This window comes from Ammospiza caudacuta, chromosome 6 (assembly GCF_027887145.1).
Source record: "Ammospiza caudacuta isolate bAmmCau1 chromosome 6, bAmmCau1.pri, whole genome shotgun sequence".
Taxonomy (NCBI): domain Eukaryota; kingdom Metazoa; phylum Chordata; class Aves; order Passeriformes; family Passerellidae; genus Ammospiza; species Ammospiza caudacuta.
In genome coordinates, this window is record NC_080598.1 from 14,307,839 (window position 1) to 14,330,688 (window position 22,850).

The following is a 22,850-nucleotide window of genomic DNA, read 5'->3' on the forward strand; positions in this document are numbered from 1 at the left end:
TTGTCTTTATTAAATGACTTGCAGGACACATTTGAGGAGTGTGTTCTGCCTCTCATGGCGAAAAACTTACTAATATTGGGTATATTTTGAAAATATTCTCAAATGTGTGGTGATTTCAATTCCACCAGTTTGCCTTTAAGTAATTGGATTTTATCTTTCAGCAGGACCAACAGAAGGTTTGGGGAAGATAATACAAAGGTTTCCCCAGAAGGACTGGGAAGACACTCCTTTTCCACAGGGAATAGAGTTGGTAAGTTTGCATTACATTTCGCGAGTTTTAGCATTTCTTTTACATGCATTTGGAACATAAATATCCCTTCATGTAATGATCTGTATTGTTTAACCCAACAGGGCATGGGTAGAAATTAGTGAGCATAGGGGATAGATTGTAGGTTTAAGAATAACAATTTTGGCTAACAGAAGATAATTTATTCTGGTATGCACAGCTAAGTAAATATTCCTTGAATATAGAAAATGTCTGCTGCAGATTTATAAACTGTGTGTTTAAAAGAAATGCTTATTTGTGCTCCTGTGTTTTGTGAGCCTTCAGATGGCAGATGACTTCTCATTGTCATGTTCAAATAATTACAAATGCATATTTGTATAATGTAGATTTAAAAAGAAATTAATATAATATCCCAATAAACTGGATTTACTAAAATGGTCAGCAAGGCTGGTGTGCGGGGATCTATTTTAAACAGGGAATTCCCAAGGTGCTGCTGTTTTCCCTTCCTTGGTCTCTTCTTGTGGGATGCAATGAAAAGGTGGATCAGGGATTCACTCAGCATATTGTCTCTAAAAATCCTGAAGAGAAAGGAAGGACTGTGGTCATATTCTGAAATGAGGTTTCTGAGAAGTCAGAGCGAAACTTTTACTGGTGTGAACTGAGCAACATCTGGGGCAGGATGAGCTGTGGGAGGAGATGGGCTCTAGGAAATGTTGCAATGGGAGTCTCTGTGCTGTGGGGCACAATCAGCTGCAGAGGACAAGGACACCAAGTCTTCACTGAATTTATTGCACAGCCAACAGAGCAGGCTTTTCCCAGTCTGGCACCTTCCAGGAGTGTTCAGCTCCCTGCCCCGTGCCACTGCCACGTGCTGTGCTCTCATGAGGGACAGGAAGGGGACTGGGCTTGGCTCCCTCCCTGAGCTCACGGCCACGCTCTCCTTCTCTCCTCCTCTGGGCTTTCATTTCAGCCCCAGCCTGGCCTTCCAGGGCTTGCCCTGCCCTGCTCTTTGGGGTGAGCAGGATTTCTCCCCCTGTGGTGGGGAATTGCAGCCTCTTGGTGCACTTGCACAAGCCCAGGTTTGGCAATGCCGAGCTCTGCTGAAAAGGGGAAGCTCCAAGGTTCAGCCAGGAGGGTTCATCTTGCCTCAAACAACCCCAGGGGCTGAGTCATGGGGAGGTTTACTCTGTGCCACAGATCTAAATCTCAGATCTTCCTGGCCTCGTTCAGAGAGAGCAGTGGGTCTGACTAGCTGTGGAGATGTGAAAAATAAATAAAATAAATAGGCACACCTTCTCTTGAAGCAGTGAATCTTAATCTGTGCTCAGGTGTTTTCTCCCATTTAAGTTTAATTGTAGGATTTTAGCCCTACAAGAAACACCTTTCTAAAGAAATATTTAATTTTTTTTTAATGGGACAAAACGTTATTTCTGTATTGATTCTCAAATGACTCATTAGGCCAAGCCATTAAAACTTTAAACTTTCCAAATAAAACAAAATCTGACAATTTAACAACATCAATTCAGCCAGTTGGCAAAATCAGTCAAGTTTTGATCTGCTTTCCAAGTGTGGTAAATAAAATTTTAGTTAATGAAGATTGAGGAGTTAGTGCAAAGATCAAATACTGAAGTAAATCACTTAGGAAAGACAGATGTTGGCAGGAATTTTTTTCAAGGTTTTGGATGTATCTAACAAGAATCAAAATTAATTCATGGAAAGGAAAGAAGAAAAGCGATGTTATCATGTTCTGTCATCTCAAGATTTAATATCATTAAGGGGGTAATAGGCACACCTTAAGAAATGGGGAAAAGGTTAAGAATAGATTAGTTGACAAATATATATGTGACTGAAGAGAGACATATTTATTAATAGCACTTAGTTCTGTGGTAAGTTTGAGTTAATATCCTCTTAAATCTACTTGCTCTTCTTTGAAAGACCTGTATGGTTTCTGTTAAATGGAAAAAAAGCCATGGTTTATATCTGAAAAATGTGTCAAGCTCTCTTCACTGTGTTCTCATGAAGGAAAAAAGCCAAAGCTTTTCATGCTTAATGATAGGATTGAAGGGAGTGTTGGTTTTTTTTGAGCCGAGTTTTGCTAAACAGGCACCTGTGGGACAAACTGGGTCTACTGGACTTGCCCTTGACTAAATGAAGAGGGATCATTTTGAGAACATCTCTAGGAATGATGACTCAATTTCACCTTTCACTTTGACTGTATTTTGTAGTTTTGGTAATTTGACAAAAATATAGAGAATTGGGTCATTATAAAATGTGATTGCAGTCTGAATTTCACTGAAGGGTGTTGTGTTTGGTGTGTGTGTTCTGGATTAAAGGATTAAGAGTTATTCAAATGTGTCTGTTTTTATGTGAGCAGCATGATAGCTGTGTTCTGGTCACAAACACATGAGCTGGGAGTAAGCACATTGTCCAGAATTCAACAGAAATAAACTCTATTCCATTTTATTCAAGTCAGGTACTTTAATTTATCTTGTTCAATAAATTGTGTGTCTTGTGGTTGTCAGTGGTGAGCAAAACCATGAGTGTCTGCTGAGGGGATGATGCTGTCAGGAGGTGTTGGTCAGTGTTTTCTTACTCCTCTTACTTGTCTGCATCCTCTGAAATTACCTAAAGAGGTTTTTCTTAATATTTTTGCATTTGCTACTTCACAGAGAACTTCACAGCTTTAAACTTTGTTCTGTTTGTAGCTGAATGCAGAAACTTTGATAAGACCTCTGAAAATTGCTGTGAAACATACCTGAAGTCTTCTGCAATGGATTATTGATAATTATAGTAGCTGTTAAGGGGCTGAAAACATTTTATTGTGTGATGTAACTGTGAATAGGATACAGTATTTCATAATGTTATATATATGAGTGTTACTTCAAAAGCAATAAAATCCACTTCTTCCATTTGTTAGAATCTTTTGTGGACTATTCAAGAGAAATTTAAGGAACAATTTCAGTTTACAATCTGAGGATCTTCATTTTACTGACCAAGAGCAGTCCATCTGCAATTTATTGACAAATGCAAGTCAGAGTGAGTTTCTTCCAGTTCCATGGAAGTAAGCTGACTTTGAGGGGTAATGAGAGATTTATGCTCATTCTTAAAGATAATAAAATATTTGGCTCAGAAAAGCATTTCAGTCGCTGGTTTTTTGAAAGAATGCAGTTACAACACCCCAATCTGATAGCTGCCCCCCATGATATTTAAAATTAACAGGTTTGGGTATCCTTCTCCATAGTCTATTTCTGGAAAGATTTTTTCAGATGCAGCTTAAGTAGAAATAACCCTGTGAAGTCAGCTGAGGCATACAGAGCAGTGTCAGGTTAAGACAATCAAACTTCCTGATCTTGCTTGTAGAAAGAATGCTGGAGAGAGCGTGTTGGTTGAATGAGTTAGCTTTACATTTCCGCACATTTTTCCTATTTCTAATGCAGTTTTAATTTCACTGTGTAACTTTCTAGACATCATAATTAGTTATGCATCAGAGGAAGCTTTGGTATGTAATGTTATATTGTAAAGTCATTTTTGTCCCAGGGCTAAATTAGCTAAACTAATTCACCTGCATTACTCAGGGTTGGGAGACTGCTCTTAATGAGGCCAAGGGAAGTCATACCTAGAAACTCATCATATCCAGTTCCAACTCCAGACAAGGTAACTGTTCCTGAGTAGCAGGGAAGGAAATTTCCCACTGTAACTGCTGCTGGTGTTAGCAGTAGTGTCATGATTCAGTAATTTGAATTTCAAGTGTGGTCAAGTATAGAAATTAACATGTATTTCTAGACAAGATAATCACCTATCCAAAGAATGACTTCAATTATAAAATGCATTTTTAATTGGTAAAAAGTGCTGTTTAATACAACCATTTGAAGACCACTTACACAAGTTATGAGACTAAGAGAGAAAGGCTGCAGGTATCCCTTTGGGATGTGTAAGTTTGCCTGCTTCCTTCTAAAGGAGGAGTTGGAGTTGTTGGAATCAGTTTATTCCTCCTTTGTGTACAGCCCTTGCTGTGGAGCTCAGCATTTCTGCACCCTTGTTTTGCTTCAGACATAAACTCTTAAATGGATGTGGAATATGTCTTTTATGAAAAACTGGATTCAACTTTTAAATTCCAACTAACCTGAGATACAAGAAAACCCCATGAGTTTTGTAAAATGAGAGCAAGGAATGGCATTTTCAAAGTGTATTTGTATTCTGACTGATCTAGTTGGTCTTGTACAAATTTCCACTTCATTTTTGCATACATGATTTATGAGTTACAGCTCTACCTCTGAGATCTTAACTGATATTTACTTCTCTTGAAGCTTTACACTTGGAATGGGGAGAAAAAATCTGTCACGAAAACCCCACCAAAACCGCTCATTTGTCTTCCAAGTTGCACTCTACTGAAGACATTTAAAAGAAGGCCAAATTTTAAAGTGGAAAAGTTTTTCAGAACTCCTAAACTTCTGAAAATTTCCACTGCAGAGTCTCTGGAAGTCATTACACATTCAGTCAGAAGCAATACTTTCAAAATTCAAGTGCTGATCTCTTAGTTTTGTTTTGCCGCCTTGGTATAAGGCATCTTTTCTGAGAAAAAATCTGATGCTTGACCATTCCACTACTTATTTTAAATAAGACATAAGAGACAACTGGGGGTGCAGATTAGACATTTAAAGCCTGAAGTGATTAAAGTTTTAAAGGAGTTAATCTTTGAATGCTTCAGTCTTAGCTAGCTGATCTGTAAGCCAATTTTTCTCAAACATTAATGCTTTTAAGGACCTGAATAAAGAGTTGTCTACAACATCCATTTAACCTTCAGTGCACCTGCTCAGCTGCAGAGATTTTTTGTTTGGTGGGGGATTTTTTGCTCCTCTTTCCCCTCAAACACTTTTTACCTCTCAAAGCTCATTACATATGTAATTCTTCAATGGACAACTGCACTGCAGAGCTCAGTGAAGCACTTGGAAATGTCTTGTGTTGTTTTTATTCCCATATTGCAGAACAGGTGCTTTCAGCACTTAGTAGGAAACAGATGATAGCCAAACTACAGAGATTTTTTTTTTTGGTCAGAGTGTTTTTGGACTCAGCTTATATTCTTTGGACATATTAGCCTCCACTAGACAACTTAGAGTGCCCTTAATGTGGTGTATTTTACAGTTGCATTTCTGCTGTGCTGTAAAACAACTACATTGTGGTTTTAGAATCTAGTCTTACTGAATGGATGTTAGCTTCTGGATTTTGTAAACTAATGTGATAAAGTAATTTGATTTTGTACCTAAGCACATGGAAGTAGTCCTTGTGTAGTATAGCTTTGTCTCACTTGACTAAATGCTGTCAAAGAGTTCAATTAATCTGCTTTATCCACTCTTAGTTTTGTTTTGAGTTGGAAAAATAATCACATCAGAGCATACAGTCAGCAGTTTTGGTAGGAATGATAAAATATTGAAGTGACACCTGTTTGGAATTTCAACTTTTCCAACTCTCTAATCTTTCAATGGAGTATATTGAAGTGTAACCTTTTTTGCATCTATCACAGTGTTTTAGAACCACATACTTGCATTTTAAGTTAAATTCTTTTCAGATCCCTGGAGGAGAAAGCCATTTTTACAAGCTTTTTAAAGAAATACAGATATTTTTAGACTCACAGAGTGATTTGGGTTGGTTTTCTTCCTTGTCCAGTTCTGTCATCTCCACAGATAGTACTTGACTGACTGAGATGGTTTTGTCCACCCAAGCTTTTTGTGTGATACAGCATCTTTCTTACCTCTCCATAAGTTTTTCTCATCTTGTTTAAAAATTAGAGGCAAGACTGCAATGTGGGCTTCTCTGAGTCTCTGCTTTGGGGTTTTTGTGTAACAGTCTGCAGAGGAGATTCTGAGACCCCCCCAGTTAAGCCATGAGGTGTTGTAACATTCACAAAATTCTGGGAGTGTTTTGGTATTTCCACCTTGTAACTTACAGACTTGTCTGTGTACAGTAAGTCTCCTGGGAGACCCTGCTTTTCCCAAAGGTTCTGAATTTTAAATATTAAATGTTTTTTGTTGTTCCTTGGTTGATTTTTTTTTTCAGCTCTTGAAAAAACTCTTGACTAAAAAGGGAGAGCAGCATGCGTCTCAAACACATGATGTGAAAATGGGCTGTATCCCCAGAAACCAAAACTGAAGAGCAGAAATCCTATTGTTTTTCATGTGATATCAAAAATTGTGGAGGAAAAAATAATGGTTTTAATTATTTTCAACTTTATGATTAGCCTGGTTACAGATGTGCTTTGTGTTTTTAAAAAACATTAGTTTATCCTTGAAAGTTCACTTGGATGAATGCAGCACATGACTGTGGAGTGACACATGTTCTTGAAAAGCTGAGCATGTCCTTAACATCAGAGGAGGTTCTTTAGCCTAAGTGACCTGTTCCACTTTGGACTAATCATCACTGATTATTTCAGAATAATTCTATATGATCATAAATCCATGGAAGTTTGGGATGCAAACAACAAAAGAGCAATTTATCTGGAGAGCCACAAACCAATGTCCATTTCTAAGGCAATTAAAACTCCTGTGAGTGCTGCACCCTCTGGATTTACTGTTTTTATGTTGGCCCAAGCACACAGAAATGAATTGAAATGAATTTTTGTGCACTATAACATCAGTTGTGTTGCTATACAAAGCTCCTGTTTCCAGTTTTGCCTCATGCCATGTGCAGATGTACCTCTCCAAGTTATTTGTGTAGTGTCTACATTTCCCCATCTGTTGTCTCCACAAATTAAAAAGTGGAGCTCAGCATGAATCAAAGGAGTTTAACTGTTGAATAAAGGTAAGCACTCTTCTGAAATGGCCAGAGGTTGGACTTGAGAAGACTTCAGATAAATAAAATGAAGAGGATAAGCTGTTCTCCTTGTCCTTTGAGAATATGGTGAGTGAATGGATTCTCTAGCAAAGGAGATTTGGTGTAACCAGTAACAAATATTTAAATAGATGGAGCACATGCTATTTAGAATGAAAATTTTGAGCAGTCTTATTTGTTTCTGATGGAGAATGACATGTGTGAGGCTAACAGTGTGGCATGGAAAGGGGAATTGCTTGGATAATCTCCTGAGGTTCTCCTTAGATCTGTTAATCTGAAAAGCAAAGGCCCTGGCTCTCTTGTGTGCCTTCCATGGGACCAGGCTGGGGCATCAGAATGGAGTTGAATGAAGAAATATTGTGGAAAATGAGAAATACCGTGGGAGATGAGACCTGGTCTCTGGGGGGGATTGTCAGGTGTTTCTCTCTCTGTTAAGTACAGCAAACTCTGACACCACTGGGTCATCTTCCTGTAAGTGCCAGAGAGGAAGAGAGAAATTGGACAAATATAACAATCCTGAAAACCACTGAATTACCTCAGAACCACTTTGCAGTTTGTTGTTTGAAATCCTATGTTTTGTTTCAGCTCCTTATTACAGATTGTCTGTCAGCTTTCTGTAAGAAGTTGGAACTTCTTTTGCTCTTGAAGTTCTGTAATTGAGACAATTGTTGGGCTGACGTTTCTGGGGTTTTTTGTTTGGTTGGTTTGGTTTTTCTGTGTGTTTGTGCAGGGAGCTGAGAATTGGTGTGGTTTTGGAGAAAACCAGCCAGCAAGAGCATTGTGTGTTGAATTTACAACTCTATATCCAGTTGTCACAAAGGGATCCTCTCTGGGGTTGTGCAGAAAGGCAGATGATGTGCAGCTAATCAAACACAGCCTATTGGGCTGGAGACAAGATTGTGAAACTTGAACTGGGTCGGTGAATGTGTTCTGGGAATCCAGAAATAATTTATCTATGAAGTTGATTCCTATGACTGTAAATCACTTTGGAATGTTTTCTAATAGTTCAAGAAAACAGATTAATGGAAAATAAGGGTATTTTATTTTTTTAAAATTGTTAGTGGTTTGTTAAAACTGATACTTTTCATGCTAAGAATTTCTAATCAGTAGTAATTGTAAATCATTACGTTCCCCCAACTCCCCAGTTTGACCGACCTTTTAGTTTGTACTCTACGTAAATTTTGGTGTGTTTTGATGCAGGTTTCTTCTGCTGGCTCGAATCATCTTAGTGGTTTTAAAGCTTGGCTTCTTAAACCATGAAAACTTTTTTGAAGCCTTTATGCAGTGTAAATGCTTATTAATAATAAATTATAAAAGGGGTGTCCTAGTTGTACTCACCAAAGAACAGAAAAGAACATTAACAAATCTTGTGATGATACTTCACAATTTTGTGCATTCCATGAGCCACAGCTCATTTAGTCATTGCATTATCCAGTTTGAAGGCAAGCAGAAAGAGCAGAGGCTTTCTGCACCTCCCAGTTGGTGTAATTCCTGATTTCCAGATTCCATGAAGGTCGGAGTGGCTCCAGGCATGCACCTGACAGCACCAATGCAGAAAGCAGCAGCTGATTCCACTGTTCCAGTGCCTGGCTGGGGCTGTGCCATGTGGAATTCCTGGGAAAGGACTTGGACCAATATTTTAAATTTTTCCCCCAAAAAGTAGTCCGTCAGCCTCCAGCACCACTACTAACTGAAGTCTCAAACAGAGCTCAGTTTATGAATCCTGAGGTTGGGATGTTTTGTTTGTTTATAAAGCAAACACTAAATGTTGTTTCAGTACAGCGTGGTGGTGCTGGCTTTTGGGTGGTTGCATGGAACTGGCAGAACCACTTTGAAACTTGCAGGTTTTGTTGTCCAACCTTTTTGAACTCTTTGTAGATACCCCAGTAACATGTAACAAATTGTTTTCTTTTATACAAAACCTGGTGCTTGGAGATGGAAAAAAAGTAGTTTATGAATGAACTTCAAGGTTAGAAGATACAAAAGGTGGCCAGGCTGTTTACATGGCCTTTTTCTTCTAGTATTATTCTTTAGTAATAAAGTGGTATTTTATACTATCTGGTATGCTTCTGATCCTGATTTCAGTATGGATTTGGTGACTATGAGAATTTTACTGAAGAAATCTTATTTTAAGTAGAAGTCAATAAATGATAATTTACTATATTTTTGTTATAAGAGGAGTTTAGGCATGGTCATAGTAAGGTAAAAGAGTAAAGAAATAATGTGCTTTTATATGAAAAATACAGCTTCTATTAAGAGGAAGAAGAGAAATATAACTATATTCAGATGTGATTTGTAAGTGCTGATTTTAGGGCTAGTGACCAAGAAGAGTTTTGTCTTTGAACTTTTCCTGAGTGGGGATCTGCTACAAGCAGGACTTCTTGTAATGAATTCCAAGTGTGGAACCAGTAGTTTTGCCTGCAGTTTACCTGGACTGCTCCTAACAAAACCTTTCCTTTTTTCTCACTCCTCAGGCATTGCTCTGTGGATGTCAGAATTAAATCAGTGCAGGCCAAAACTCTGAGAAGTGATAAATTTTTCAGATGAGTGCTCATGGTGCAGCTGATCCACGGAGTGTTAGAACTTTATTAAATGTTGCTAAGAGAGACCTCTCTGGGCTCTCTGGGGTTGCAGTGTCTCTGTTTTTCAAGGACACACTGTCAAAGCATCTCTTGAGCAGGTGCTTTTATTTAGCTGTCATGGATACCAGCACAAACTAAAAAGGGAAAAAAAAAATCAAAAATAGAGTAATAAATGAGGCATTTCAACTGGCTGCTAATGCTGCTAATGTGAATCAATGAAGCTCCAGCTTGCAGGTTTGGACAGGAGGCACTTGAGGCTTTGCTTGTGGCTAAGGCTGCTTGTGTGGTGATCCTTGCAGAGTCTGTAGCTGTTGCTCAGCCTGCAATTAATTAAATCTGAGCTGTGCAGTGAACCTGGGCAAGGAGGGAGAACTCTGACACCCAAGTCTTCTCTTGGATGGTGTTTGGAGCTTGAGCTTCCCTGGCTGGATATCACAAATCTTGCAGGTTTGTGTTCTTTAAAATATCACCTGCTCTCGGCATGTTTCCCTAGAAAAGAGCAAATTCCTCGTGCTCCCTGCCCTGCCCATCCTGGGTTTATGTTTCTAACATAAAAGTTACTGCTGCTCTAAGGTATACTGAATGCTTTTGAAGAAATTTTTCTGTCCAGATTTTGTCATAAAGCTCTCCCCAACTGCTTGCACATCTTTCCTTTACATTGGCTGGTTCCTTCACTCGGATGTGAAATGATCTTTTATTTATGTCAACAAAAGGAGATTAGAAAAACAGATCATGCTCTGTTACTCACCAGTCTTGGTTATACTCAAGTCAAAAATGTCTTTTTTCTTTTTTGTTGAAAGTATATTTCTGATTTGAATCTCTGCCAAGTTACTTGGACAAATGCAGCTAGTACATATATGTAAAATTGGGACTAAAGTAATTTTAATATAATACACAATAGTAGTCACACCTCTCAATAAAATGATTTGCTGTTTTACTGAGCTGCTAGTATTTCTGCTGTCAGTCTGCCATAAGTTGTGGGGAATTTAATATAAGAAGTGGCTTTAACTTTGTGCTTGTGTCCCTTTCCCCCTTCTCCCCTGGTCTGTCTTCAAAGCTTCATTTAGCTGTTTATCTAAGTAAAGGCAGTTGAACACAAATCCATTCTAGTGTGTGTGAAAGACTGGTAGGACAAGGCTGGATTATGTAACTACTTTGTGTGGATTCATGCAGTACATTACACTGAATTATAAGCAACCAAAATATTCTTTTAGTAATAAAATGCTCAGTGCAGTTGTGGTTTTGGTGCTTTTTCTTAGGCTTACCTGTGAGCTAGGAGTGCAGGGAGCATTATTCTAAAAAAATGTAAATAAATTCAAAGTTTTGATCCAAGAGAGATGATCTGGTTTTTAGTTTACTGACAGATCTATGGTGTGATGTATTATTTTAAAAACAAGCAATACTCCTGTTACGTACATGGCATATGCAGAATCAACTTCACTTCATTTTTTAACTATATTGTTTCTTTTTTGACATGTGTTACAGCAGTGGACAAGAGAGATGTTCATTAAAATCACAGTTTATAAGCTTAGAATGAAGAATGAATTAGATTTAATGTCAAAATAGTGGGATAAGAAGTGAGTACTAAAGTTACAGTGTGCATTCGTGACCTCGATGTTTTTAACATTCCTGGAATACCAGATTTGTCCAGTTCTCTGCATCACCTCATGATTATTTGCTATAACTGCATACCAGAAAACCTTATTTCACAAGGATTTTCCTGCATTCTGGCCTGGTAATATACTTGTAGAGACTTGTTGGCATTTGCAATTTTGAAGATTTGTTGTTGGACCATTTTCATATCTGGCTCATGTCTTGTATATTGGATTTGAGCTGCTTCTCCTAAAAAGCAGAGGAACTGGCAAGACCTCTCAAAAAGTGGGTGGAGAGTGCATTCTCCCCCTCCTCCCAATTTAAATATTTTGCTCCTATGACCAATGTGTGTTCACAGCAGCCACTTCTGCTTAAGCAGATTTTCAGCATCCACAGCGAGTTATTGAATTGGCACTGAGGAGCAAAAAGGACTCTGAAAAGTTGCTTGCTGCTTTGGGTTATGGCTGAATCATTTATAAAAGCATGGCTGAAGTTTTCTAGTTTGAAATTCAAGATTTGATTCTTGTTACACTTACAGCCTTTTAAGTAACAATGTTGATGTGTTTTGGTCATTTAATGTCTGAATGTCTTTCATCCAAAAGATTAGCAGCATTTCCAGCTGTGTAGCTGGAAAACTGACTATTGTAATAATTATATATATCTACAGTTTTCTCTGGGTTTGGGTAATAGAATTATGAAAAATTTACATTATTTGGGAAACTTAATAACCAAAGAATGATGGATTGAATGGAAATATGTTAAATAACAATAACATTGTGAAGTTTGATGCGGCCTGAAAGATTGTTGATATCAGTTTTTTGTACTAAGTGTGCCTTAGCTGGAGCAAGTAACTATTTGTGTTCCTATGTCTGAGAAAGATGTTTTGCAGTAATAACTTCTGTGGAATCTTATGCAATTAATAAATAAATATATTTTAGCTTGGTTTAAAATGAAGGCAACACCACTGTTAAATTTGGTTTATTTTGGCTGCCACAAACATAATTATATTTGTATTTTGTGTGGCAAAGTAGATAGTATTCAGTGAAGTGTTCAGTAATATATTTTCCAAAAGGTTTCAGTTTGTTCCAAGGTGAACAATGATATAATTAAGGAAAATGTAGTCAAATGTCAGATTTTTGTGCTGACTTTGGCTTTAGACTGCAAGAAGTATTGTGTATGAGAGTTCAGCTAAAGCCACCTAACTCCAGCCTCTGAGTTCAGACAGAGAATTAACAGAGATAACCTAAGTGGGATGTTTTTACTGAACTATTTCTTTGGTTGCTGAAATGGAAAGACAGAAGCAATTTAACAAAAAAAAAGGGAAGAACTTAATTAACTTTCTTTCAAAATTCCTCATTAAGCTTTCAAGAACACTTCAAAATTACAGAAAATGAAATTTTCATTGGCTCTCCTTCCTTTTTTAACTTCTTCTTTTCTTCTTGCAGGATCTGAATACGTTTAATGATGCCAGTATTTTTTAACAGTCTGTATTTGTAGTTTGATTATGAAAAGAAATGGCTGGAAAGCATTACCTGAAAAGGAATATTTGGTGGCATGTTTTATGTATTGGCTGGGTTTTTTTTTAATGAAACATTTTGAGCTTATCAGCCACTAAATAAACATCTTTTCTAAGTATCCTAATTTCATTTGTTAAATACATAGATGGAATCTATGCTGAAGCATTTTAGGGTGTGTAATATGGGATAATAGTTGACATACTTCTTATATTATTAAGGTGTGTCATTATTACAGCATATGCACACCCTCTTATGTCTTATTGCTTAAATATGATAGTGCTTATAAGCTTTCCTTTTAAAGTATGAATTTACTACTGTGAATTAGGTAACAGCATTTTTATGTGCACGATTTCACCTATTATGGGTAATGCCTTACGTGTCTGTTGCAAGAGCCTCACTAGAGTGGCAGCAGTATTTAAATGAGGGATTGAATTTAGTGGTGGTTTCTGAAGTTCAAAGAAGGAAATGTAATGACTCCTGTCTCTTCAGATGACTGGCTTTAAGTGTGGCAGAAAAGAATGTGCTGTTTCAGTTTCACAGTATGTGATGTGTTGCACTGAGTGAGGCAAGAATGGGGTGCCCAGGAGTTGTCTATAATTTCCTTTTAGTTTGAGGAACCCTTTCTTTGGGTTTTCCTGTTGGAGAGGCTGCACTGATCCACAGGGAGAGGAGAAAGGAGATCACAGGGTTAGAGCCCCTCTCCTGTAAGGAAGGGCTGAGAGAACTGGGGTTGTGCAGCCTGGAGAAGAGAAAGCCAAGGGAAACCTTCTGGCAGCCTTCCAGTGCCTGAAGTGGTGCTACAAGAGAGCTGGAGAGAGACTCTTTACAAGGGCAGGTAGAGATAGGACAAGGGGGAATGGCTTCAAACTGAAGGAAAATGGGTTTAGATGAGGTGATAGGGAAGGGTCACTGAGGGAGTGGTGAGGCACTGGAACAGGTTGCCCAGAGCAGCTGTGGATGCTCCATCCCTGAAGTGTTCAAGGCAGGGTTGGATGGGACTCTGAGCCACATGGGGGAGTGGAAACTGTCCCTGCTCCTGGGCAGGGAGTTGGATTTAGAAGATCTTTAGGAGATATTACACTGTTGATAGTTGAGCTAATGTGGTTAAAGTGAACCATGTTTCAGGTTCCATTTCCTGAGTGGCAACAAGAGGTCTGGTTCTTCTGAAGATGCATATGCATCTTCAGGATTCTTTTTTCATGTGCTTTAGTTTCTTCTTTGCACTTAGGGAACTGACTGCTTACCCAATTGCTTGGTATTGTAAGACCCTCTATGTACAAACATAGAAGACTTTAGTATTGACTGTTCCAGATTCTTTTACTGTCCCCAGACTTGATGAATTTACTGTTGAATGTTTGTGATATGTTCAGAAATTATGTGTAGGAAACAAACAATAAACCCCCTAAGTAAGTCAGCCCCTATGACACATGCACAGGGCCCAGCAGAGATCTAATTTGCATCTCTTGGGGAAAAACACCCATTTATTACTTTTAAAAATAGCTTATTACTTCAAAAGAGAACTGTTCTCCCATACCATGACAATTTAATTGGATTGAGAGTTCTTTTGAATGTTCCTTCTAAAAGACTTTTTACTAAGTGACTCTATTGTGTGAAGTGCATCAATTTGCTTTTGTTGAAGAGCTGTTAATAGATGGATGATTTATGATCTAGCTGTAGAGAAGCCTTTCTGATTCTTTTCCAGTGTAATTTGCTTTTCTGTAGGGTTATGAGTTCTGTAATTTGATGTATTCTGCACATTTGCTGCTTGAAAGCAAAGATTCTGGATAATGCTTTTATAAACAGATTAGACATTTGCCTACTTCCAATAACCCTATGTTGTCTTGTCTTCAGAAATCCACAATTTAGAGTTACCTAATTTTATATTTTGATTACACAGAACACTTGGAATCATGCTCTCTGATACTTTCATTTTTATTTTCCAAAATCTTTTCTATCTTCCCATCCAAAATACAGTTTTGTTCTGGGAACTTCCCCAGGAACCCCTCTGAGGAACTATAACATAGAAAGACTTCATAGAGGGTTTTTTTCATTCCTCCTTGAGGGATTTTACCTTTGCTCTTATTTTAGCCATTGTCATCATCAGTTTTCAGAAGCTTTCTCCTTCTGATGCATGATGAAACAAATCTTAGTAGTAATTGAGGGGATTGTTCATTCTGCTCTGCACTGGGGTGACCTCACCTCGAGTCCTGTGTGCACTTTGGGATCTACAATATAGGAAAATTATAAAGTTATTAGAGAGTGACCAAAGGAGGGTGTGAAGATGAGGGGCTGGGAGGTGGGAGGGGAGGCTCTTTGAGGAGTGGCTGAGGTCACTTGGTCTCTTCAGCCTGGAGAAAAGGGTCTGAGGAGAGACCTCAGTGCAGGTAAAACTTCCTGAGGAGGGCATGAGGAGGGGCAGGCACTGGTCTCTTCTCTGTGGTGACAGTGAGAGAAGTGAAGGTCCTGGCCTGAAGTTGTGCCAGGAATATTTGGGTTGGATATCAGGAAAAGGTTCTTCACCCACTGAATGGTTGGGCACTGGAACAGCTCCCCAGGGCAGTGCTCTCAGCACCAGCCTGACAGAGCTCAAGAGTGTTTGGACAATGCCCTCAGGCACATGTGGGACTCCTGCGGATGGTCCTGAGCTGGGCTTTGGTGATCCTGATGGGTCTCTTCTAACTCAGAATATTCTGTGATTTGAGGATTCTAATCCTCATGCCTTAGCAGATTTCTCTGCCACGTTTCTCAGTAATTTTCAGATGTAGTTTTATATGTAACTTGCTGGAGTTTGTGTACTTCCATTTTCCTTATCTTGGACAGAACTTTTCTCCCTCTGACAGTTAATTTATTGTTTTCAAAAGATACTTATGACTGCTGAGTGATGCACTCTGACAGCAACAGGCTTCAGACTCATCACCGCTTCCTAGACTGAAACCAGTCAAGTCTACGTGAGGTTTGTCACATTTTCCAACAAACAAATTGCTACAGGTTCTTGCCGGTATGAGTTACAGTCCTACTCCCCTGCCTTTAGAACTTGCTTTTCCTTCCAAGCTGGGCTCATTGCTACTGTGAGAGTGTCCTCTGTGCAAAGAGGGTCAAGGCTGCTGGTGGGGTTCTATCTTGGAGTAATGCTCTCTTAATGTGAGACTTCTCTGTGCTGAGGGAGAGCCAGGGCTTGCAGTGGGACTGTGCTGTGTGGCCTGGCTGGCCCAGCACGCTCTGACCTGCTCCTTTCCTGGCAGCAGCACAGCCCAAGGAGCAGTGCCTGGGCACAGCTCCCCAGGGGAACTATGTGGGCCACCACTGGGATGTGGCAGGAGGAGGAGGGAATGGTTATTGTGGATGCTGATCTTTCAGTTTGTATGTACTTGCTGTCAATTTTTTTTTTTTGACTTTTCAATTTCTGTCTGATACAGGAACATGTGATTAAAAAGTGTGGAAATGTTGAAAAAAACCGACTGTTTTAATGAAGTTTTCCAAGCAGGGGTTTTGTCTCTAAACTTTTCAATCAGGCTGGCAAGTGTGCTTTAAAGGCCTGTGGCCAGCTCACTTGTGTTCATTCGGAGCAGAACTCTGGAGCTTGGGTTGCTGGTCACTGCCTGAATGTTCCTAAGTAGGAGCAGTATTGGAATTCCCATACTGAACCTCCCGTGGTTATCCTTCCTCTTTGAAATTAGTTTGTGCATGTTTTCACTGCATATTGTATATTTGTACTGTGCTTACATTTTCTTCAGGTTTTACTTGAAGGTAATGTACCTTTCCTGAAAATACCTGAGGTGATGTAAAGGATGTTAATTTGTTTTGCTCTGGTAGGTATTTCAGGTATTTCAGTAAAGGAATATCACACATTTTCATAAAGTGGGAAGACTGTACATGGTGCTGTTAAACTTGAGTGCTTGTCCGTACTTGTTTATACATCCTCTTTGGGATGCAGCTGTGCCACACTTGTGGGAAAACACAGAGGTCTTTCTTAAAAGCTGTGGCAATATTGGGGCACAAAAGTACTGGTTTGGGGGGGCTTTAGGAGGGGGTTTGTTTCTTTTAAGATTACAGGCTCTAGTTTCACTGCCACATGCCATAAATTTTGCACAAGACTGCAATTTATGTGCAATGTTTTCAACTACAGTAAACATTATTAATAACCTCATCTAGGAAAGAATTAAAATGCTCTGAGGTCATGAACCTAATTCCTTGGAACGCCAAGGGTCGCAGTTGGAGTTGACTTTAGTCAGTGTGATTGAATTAATATGTGTATGAATAGATGTAATATAAAAATCTGATAGTTTTTATCCCTTACTTTTTAGAATTTCTGCGTTGGGAAAGAGGCAGTGACTTTGAAAGTTTTATTGTGTTTTTACCATGGCTTTTAAAATGCATATAAATAAGTAATATCATGCTTTACATGGAAGCAACATCAATGCACAGAGTGCTCTTTACTATTTTTGTCTTACATACACTTTCTCAATATGTTGTATTCAATGAACACAGTAATTTCTTCACTCTTCAGAACAGTAGCAAATATGTTTAATTTGATTTTATTTTGTAGCAAATCAATCTTGGTCTTTAACAGAGTTTAAGACAAAAGTCTGTGTAGTACTATGGAGCAGGGGGGAAAAGCTTGTTAAAGGTTCTTCGGTGTTGATGGTACATTTCCACAGGGCTTTGTGAACACTTTCATGTGGATTCTTTGGAAATGACCAGGCAGAGTATTTTTCTTAGATTTTTTTTTTCCTTTCAGTTGGCAGTATTTCCTTCTAAGATTTTCCTTTACTGAGGATACTATTTCTATTACAAACCCACAAACCTGCTGGCTCTGGAAGCAATTATTTCAGATGAGGCTTTAGAATTATAGATAAATATGGACACTTCAATTTTTTCTCAACTATGAACACTTGATAATTTACTCCTTATATATTTTGAAAAGTAAGTTTACTCATTACTCTTGATATTATAATTTGCTCTTTAAAACATCATTATTAGCATGAGTTTTGCAAATAGGTTAACAGGTATTATGGGAGTCAGTCATGAGTCCTGGAGGCACATTTTTTTAATAGGATGTAGTGCATTCGTGACTATAAAATTCTCTCTTGTGCTTTTTTTGTTTCTGGTGTTGGCATTAAAGGCATGCATTTAGTCAGGTATTTACCATCTAAATTTCGCTGTTTTCACTGTCTCATTTCAAATATCTGACCAGTTGGTGCTCCAGGCTGTCTTGATTGAAGTGAATTGATATTTAAGAAGGTCCCTGCTGCAGCAGCCAGTAGAAGTTGGTTAGCACTGGTTACAGGAAGAAACCACAAGGCTCTGGCTTCCAGCAGATACTGGAATCTGGTGCTAGAGGATGTTGGAGTGGATACACTCAGGGGCAGGGATCCCATACAGAGAGCTTGTGCAGGCTGCAGGAGTGAGCCAGGGAAAGCACTCTGAAATGAATCAGGGAAAAATGCAAAGCCCGTGTTTGGGAGGGAAGAACCACGTGTCATGTTTCATGCTGGAGACTGGCTGGCTGGGAAGGCTCTCTGCTGAAAATGACCTCGAGGTCCTGCTGGACAGCAAGCTAAACGTGAGCCAGAGTGTGCCCTGGCAGCCAGGATCCCCAGCAGCATCCCAAATGGCATTCACAGGATCACAGCCAGGAGCCTGAGGGAGCTGAAGTCCTTAACTCAGCACTTTGTTTACGATCTGAAAGGCTGCATCTGGTTTTGGGCTCCCCAGTACAAGAAAGATGTCCATGAAATGGAGCTGTTCTGCAGGAGGGCAGCCAAGAGGGTCTGGTCAGGGCCCAGAAGACTTGTCCCAGGAGGAGAGGCTGCAGGAGCGGGGAGAGTCTGCAAACTGGAGAAGGGACATCTTTGGGATGACTGAACAGCAGCTTCCCAGTGCCTGCATGGAGGCTGTCGAGATGGAGCCAGGTTCTGCTCAGTGCCACGAGATGGCAGAACAAGACACAATGGGTATAAATTAAAATTATAAAGAGAGATTATTAGCCAAGCAGTGGGAAAGCTTGCATCATAAGGAGAGTCAAGCATTGGGATAAGTTGTCCAGGAGACTTCATGGTCTCCATCCTTGGAGGTTTTCAAGACTGACTTTATAAATCCATGAGCAATCTGGTTTGAATTTGGTGTTTATCATACTTAGAGCAGGAGGTTGGACTGTCCAGCTCCTGAAGTGCCTTCCCCAGGACCTCCAGTTGTCAGCAGCCTTACATATCACCGTGTGCAGAGGCTGATGAGGAGAAGGAAGAGCTCAGTGGGATTACATCTCTGTTCAAGCAGCTCCTGCTGCTGAGCAAGAGGGGCAGAGCTGCATCCCAGCACACAGCTCCATTCAGCCAGGTCACACACATACTGGGGTTAACTTTGCAGTTGATTTCTCACAGGTAACTCTGAAGAGTGGTTTTCCACCTCTGTGCCCAACATCCTGAGGCTGATTAATCTGGGAACTGGTTCTGGATGTTGTCCATCAGTCTGGCCCTCAGCACCAGGAGATGTTCTTCAGCTGCTGCATTCACTGCTAACAAAACCAAAGTGCGCATTGTACCTTTTAAAAGACCTTGTTGGAAATAATTACTTTTTAAAAATATAGGAGATGGACCTGTTTATTGCAAGATCTCCAACGTTTTGATCTAACTTGGTTGCTTAACTGACAGCTCTGCATTTGAAAAAAGATGGGGAAGAAAATGATTAATTTTAAAATACATTTTTTCATCTTAATATTTAAATTAGTGATAGGCTGTGGTATGGTTTTCATTACTCCATCCAGTCACTTGATTTCTGTCACTTTCTCATGTGTAGAGCCAGATATGCAAGATGTTTTTGTTGTAATTTAGTGCCTTGGTTCTGTGGTATTCATCAACAGCATCTGTTTTATAGCAATGTGCATGTTCCTAGGAACCTGTAGAAGCAGAAAAGCCCCTTCTGACTTGCCAAATCTCTTGATCAAAAGTTATTAAAGGTCTGGAAGTTCTTCCCTGTAGACTGGCTATCAGCTCTATCTAGAAACAGTAAATATGCTTCATTAACTCAAGGTAGCTGTTCTTATGATAAATCATTCTGATTAGTTGGTAGGGTGGTGTTTGTTGGGTGAGCATGGTTGTCTGCTGAAAAGGCAAAGGTGAAAATGAACAGGTGGAAAAAGTTAATGAACAATTGGTCTGAATATGTTTTCACGTTTTGCTCTAGAAGGAGTTGCATGTTTTCCATGGAAGAGGTGAGGGTGGTGGTAGTGTACAGTGTGGCCTTTCTGTGCATCACACATGTATTGCTTTTAGTTATGGCATTTGGAATGTGAGAAACAGCAGCTGCAAAGAATGGAGAAATAAATTTGTCTGCTTTATCACACAGTCATTTTATTTTTCAGGAAAAGAAATCCTAAGCAGAAATTTGTTTTGTTGTCAGCATGTCAACTTGCTAGTTTTCTTTGCCCCTTTATTGACAGTATTTTTCTCTATAAAAGTATTAAATGATTGCTCTGTTCATCCTTCACATCAGTATGTTTGGCTTTCACAAAATGCCTATGTAAAGTTCTGTGGGAATAGCTTTGATATATATCTAAATACCTTAGAGATGTAAATTGTGAAAATGTTCTTACATCCTAGAGTGGAAATCTAATTAAACTGATGTTTTCTCGTTGAAAATAAGTAGTTTTTTAATATGCTATCTTGAAAAAGTGGTTTTAAAAGTGAAAGCATTTATATGAAAATATCTCCATATTCCATTTGTTAGTACTAAAAGATTTCTTTTACTCCAGAAAGGAAGTGCTTAGCTTCAGGCAAGACTCTATTCCAGGCTTAATTTGTGTTTCAAGAATTTCAGGGAATTAGAAGTTCCATGAGGGAAATGAAAATCAAACTCAGACTTGCACCCCATTGCCTCAAACAAGACTGTGATTTAGATAAAGGCAACTTTACAGGTTATCTGCAGTTCATGTAAATATTTTTTTTAAACCCGCCGTGTTTCTGTGTCTTATTGCATGTGAGGCTTGCAGGGCTAAACCTGGCTGGGGGCTCAGCAGATAGTTGTGCATGGAGGTATTAATCTGACAGAGACTGCTTGACTTTTTAAACTCAGCTCATTGTTGCAGCTCGGTCCCAGCTGTAATGTGGAATGCAGCCGGAGCTTCCGGGAAGTGCTGGAATTCTGCTCCAGCCCGGCCTCCATGGGAGGCAGAGCCGCACCGGTGACCAAGGGCAGCTGAGCTCAGCTTAGCAATTCCTCAGTTCTGCTGGTTTCCTGTGCTCTTGGCAATGGCTGTGGTGATAAAGGAAAGGAAAGGTGAAGCAGCTCCTGGAGCAGGAACTGTGGGAGGCTGTGTTTGTTTCTCTTTCTTGTTTGGTAATGAAATCTGTTGTTGCAGGGAATAAGCACGGGGCAATGACATGCAGACTCGCACGTTCTAGGGAGACACTGACCTGCCAAGATTCCTTTCATTTATAACATATTCCAGAAAAAACTTTAGACCAGAAGCATCATGTTACTGCTTAGAAAGCCCATCTCAGAACACGACAGCCTAGTATTTCTGTGGTTTTACATCTTAGTGTAAGAGGTTGGTGTGATGGTTATAATCAGCAGAGTTGGTTTGTTTATGTACTGTTGTAAAATTCAGTATTTTACATGTTGTTTTAGTTACTGCACTATGTACTACTTATAGTTTTAATATTTGGTCACATTGTAGTAAACTTGTGAAAGTTCATTTTGATTTTTCCACTACTGTAGGATCATTCACGTGAAAAATGGTACCTTTGATTTTTCCTTGCACCTTGAAAGGGGTTATTTTGGTGCTGTTTTTACTGATGATTCATTGGAGTTGGAATTCATTTTAGTTGATACATTTATCTTGCAGATGGTGAATTAAGTCTTTTATTTATGTGAGTAGCAATGCTTTCATGACACAAAAGAATTTATGGTTATGTGTATGAGCTGCTTACTTTCTCCTAGTAATACACTCACTGCTTACATATTTCTAGTAATTAAGAACACAAAATCATGCAGGAAGGGCATCATTACTACATAAAATACACTGAATGATTTAATAAGTACTGTACATGTCAGGCCTTAATTGCACAGGTGATTAGAGCTCTGGATGGAGAGTGAAATGGGCACTATTCCTTAGAGACCATTTAGTGCATTCCTTTTGTGTTAATAAAAGCTTCAAATCTTTGAAGTGTGTGCACTGAAAAGATGGTAGAACTTAACCAGAACAACTAATGAAACTGATCAAACAGCAGATTTTTTTTTTTAATAAAGATAAAGAAGATATCAAAGAAGAAGTTAATTGTTTCAGAAAGGGAGACTCCCTGTGAATCTGTTCCTGTTTGAGTGCATATTCAGAACTGGATCCAGCTGCACTGTGGATGGAGAGGCTGCTCAGTCCCTGCAGCTCATCCCTTTATCTTGTGACCTGGAGTGTGACACAGTGGATAAGGGATTCATTCCTCTGTCCTGCATTCCATGGCAGTAAATCCTTCCATACCCAGCACCTCATCCAAAGCAATTTTTTCTCTCTCCTTTTTTTTTTTTTTTCTTTTTGTCAGTTTGAAGTTATTTAGGGAAAGCCCAGAAACAACGTAGGATAAAGGAGGATGCATCCTGCTGACATCTTCTTCCTTTTCCAGGAACTGACGTGCTCCTCGCGTTGAGTGACACACGTTGAGTTTTTAATAATCGTGTGAAATAAAATCAAAAGGGGGAGGGTGAACTGCAGTATTTGGGAATTTGGAGGAGAACTTCAGTTCCAGTCTCAGGAGTTGCTCCATTTTGCAATCAGGCTGCTAATTAAAATATGCAGTTTCAGAAAACTGTAGCTGAACAAAATTCTCTCGGTTTCACAAAGCAAACTATGCTAATCTATTAATATTCTCTGAGTGCATAAAGCAAACAGTGGATCCAGCTGAATCACTGGCATCGTTTATTTGAAGATTCCAAGTCCTTTGCCAAACCCCTTCAAAATAGGTCAAGGAAATTACAAGGCAAGGGATGGTCAGGAATCAGGTGCTGACCAGGAGAGCTGAAAGAAATTGAAAGGTGCAAACCAAAAGTGTTCATCACAGCAGAAGTGCTCCTTGCTAGAGATGAGAATGTTTATATGCAATAAATATCAGTTACACG

At 39.2% G+C, this 22,850-nt stretch overlaps 1 protein-coding gene across 1 annotated transcript in view; it reads left to right on the top strand.

Annotated features, from left to right (window-relative positions):
- The window catches only part of SBF2 (SET binding factor 2), a 230,828-nt gene that overhangs the window by 45,070 nt on the left and 162,908 nt on the right, over positions 1-22,850 (top strand). The window contains exon 2 of the mRNA XM_058806404.1: positions 162-250. Within this exon, the coding sequence (XP_058662387.1) occupies positions 162-250 (89 nt within the window). The remainder of the gene's footprint in view (positions 1-161; positions 251-22,850) is intronic.